The sequence below is a fragment of the Humulus lupulus genome, chromosome 8, assembly GCF_963169125.1.
Source record: "Humulus lupulus chromosome 8, drHumLupu1.1, whole genome shotgun sequence".
NCBI classification, from domain to species: Eukaryota; Viridiplantae; Streptophyta; class Magnoliopsida; order Rosales; family Cannabaceae; genus Humulus; species Humulus lupulus.
The window spans coordinates 73,290,779-73,292,935 of NC_084800.1; the positions used below are offsets into that span (position 1 = coordinate 73,290,779).

At 27.3% G+C, this 2,157-nt stretch overlaps 1 protein-coding gene across 1 annotated transcript; it reads right to left on the bottom strand.

Annotated features, from left to right (window-relative positions):
• Positions 1-223: 223 nt before the first annotated feature.
• LOC133795613 (uncharacterized) lies at positions 224-1,372 on the bottom strand. Its single transcript, XM_062233067.1, has 3 exons — positions 1,067-1,372; positions 874-985; positions 224-498 (listed from the first exon to the last, which is right to left on the bottom strand). The coding sequence occupies exons 1-3, from the start codon at positions 1,370-1,372 to the stop codon at positions 224-226; spliced, it is 693 nt and encodes a 230-aa protein (XP_062089051.1).
• Between the last annotated feature and the right edge of the window lie 785 nt (positions 1,373-2,157).

Below are 2,157 nucleotides of genomic sequence, written 5' to 3' on the forward strand. Positions count from 1 at the left end.
TTTATTTACTTTATTAGAAAATTAAATCAAATTTATTAGTTTTCTTTTGACAAAATTTATTTTCAAAAAAAATTATACAAAGAAAGAATTAGTAAAATATTTTTTTTATAAAAAATGAAATAAAATAAGTTTTGAACATATAATCTAAAGTTTAATCAAATATGTATAACACAATATGATAACTTAGATAATATAAAAGGGAAAATATGTGAAAATATTATTTCTAGGTATCTCTCATTAAACTTGTAGGAATCATATCTCTGATGTTGTCCATTCCATTTGAATTTGAAGTTCTAGATGTTTCATCTTCATCTTCAACATTAGTTTTTTGATCATTTGCACAGTATTTTGAATCATCTCTAATTTTCTCAAAACGACGATCATGTTTAGCATGTCTTCGAATGTAATTATGCAAGGTCATTGATGCAATTACTATTTTCACTTGCTTCGTGTATGGATAACTGGGCATATCTCTTAATGTTTTCCATCTTTTCTTCCCTACTCCAAAAGTTCATTCAATAACACTTCGAAGAGAAGAATGTGCCTGGTTGAATATCTCTTTATAACCAGTAGGTTTGCTACCTCGTTAAAATTGTGGAAGATGGTATCTTTGACCTTTATACGGTCCTAAAAATCCTTTTATTTGTGGGTATCCAGCATCCATTAAATAATATTTTCCTGTCAAATACAAGATAAAAAATATAATTAAAGAAATTGTATATATTTTTTTAAAATATGTGTGTAAATTGTAACTTTGAGGTGGTTTTGGAAAATTTGAAGTTGGATCACATAAAACGGATAAAAATATTCTTGTATCATGGGCAGAACCTTCTCACCCATTATATACATATATAAACTACATATCAAAATTACATATTGCCATAATATTTTGAGTCGGTATCCCTTTTCTACCAATAAACGGTACTTGACCTTCAGGAGGAATTATGACATTCACATGCACACCTTCTATTACACCAATACAATTCTAGGAGAAAAATCAAATTATAAACATAATACTTTGAAAAAAAAAGGAGAAAAAAAAACATAATTTTGAAGTATCACTTACCTTAAAATGAGGCATATATCTTGAATCATTCAATATCTCTTCAGGAACATCTTTAAATTCAGGGTCAGGTGTTTTTAATACATCTACACTCATATGACATAAAACATCTAAAACCTTGTTGAAATAACGACTAACTGTCTCGCCTGAGTGTTGAAATTGCTCTTGTGTTAACCGATTTCCAGCACCATGACCTACCGTGAATAAAAACATGCCTAATATTTCAAGAGCACACATTCTCTTTGAGCCCTTAAATCCATAATTAGTTTCCAATTCATTACATAATTTAATGAAGACATCTTTCTCCATCCTATAATATCTACTTTCATTTCCTTGTAATATTTCCATCAACCACATATGACCAGTTTGAGAAGAATTCATACAAGGAGTCTTTTCAATGTATGTTGTATAATAATATTGAATAAGACATGTGGTTACACATATTGATTGTAACTCAATCTTCTCATCATATCTAACATTATTTCTAATGTAAAACAAACCTGCCAATATTAATTTAATTATTAATACATATGAAAAAGCCATAACACAAAGTATAGAGCATATGCAAGTAAAAGAAATAATATAACAAACATAAATTAAATAGTCATAACAAAGTTTTGAGAATAATACAAGTAAAAGAAATAATTCAACAAACATATATTAAATAGTCATAACACAAAGTTTGAAAGTAAATACTTAAAGTCTAGAGTGGCAACATCATGCTCATACTTGAGTCATTTAAGCTTGAGCTTAGGTTCTTTCAATGAAACAAAGATCTCTCTCTTCTCTTTCACTATACATGTACTTAGCTATGTTTTATTCGAATTTCATTAATAAAAGATTATATTATTCAAAACAATATTGAACTAAAAAAATGAGCACTATACATGTACTTAACTATCTTAATCAATCATTTTAATCCTAAGAAAAATAGAAATCATCTTTACAAATATTTTTGTCAAATCCTAGGCCAAAGACTAATTTATCATCTTTATAATTCTTGTTGTTCATATGTTAGAGTTTATATTGTTTATATACTATGATTTTGAAGTCTCATTATATAACTTATCTCATTGCTACTAGTGACAAGATTG

Excerpts from the sequence above, each read along its gene's own strand:
- LOC133795613 (XM_062233067.1), bottom strand. The coding sequence starts at position 1,372 with ATGGAGAAAGATGTCTTCATTAAATTATGTAATGAATTGGAAACTAAT. Across the intron at positions 986-1,066 it reads GATATATGCCTCATTTTAAG|AATTGTATTGGTGTAATAGA; the intron begins GTAAGTGATACT and ends TTTTTCTCCTAG. Across the intron at positions 499-873 it reads TCAAAATATTATGGCAATAT|GGAAGAAAAGATGGAAAACA; the intron begins GTAATTTTGATA and ends CTTTTGGAGTAG.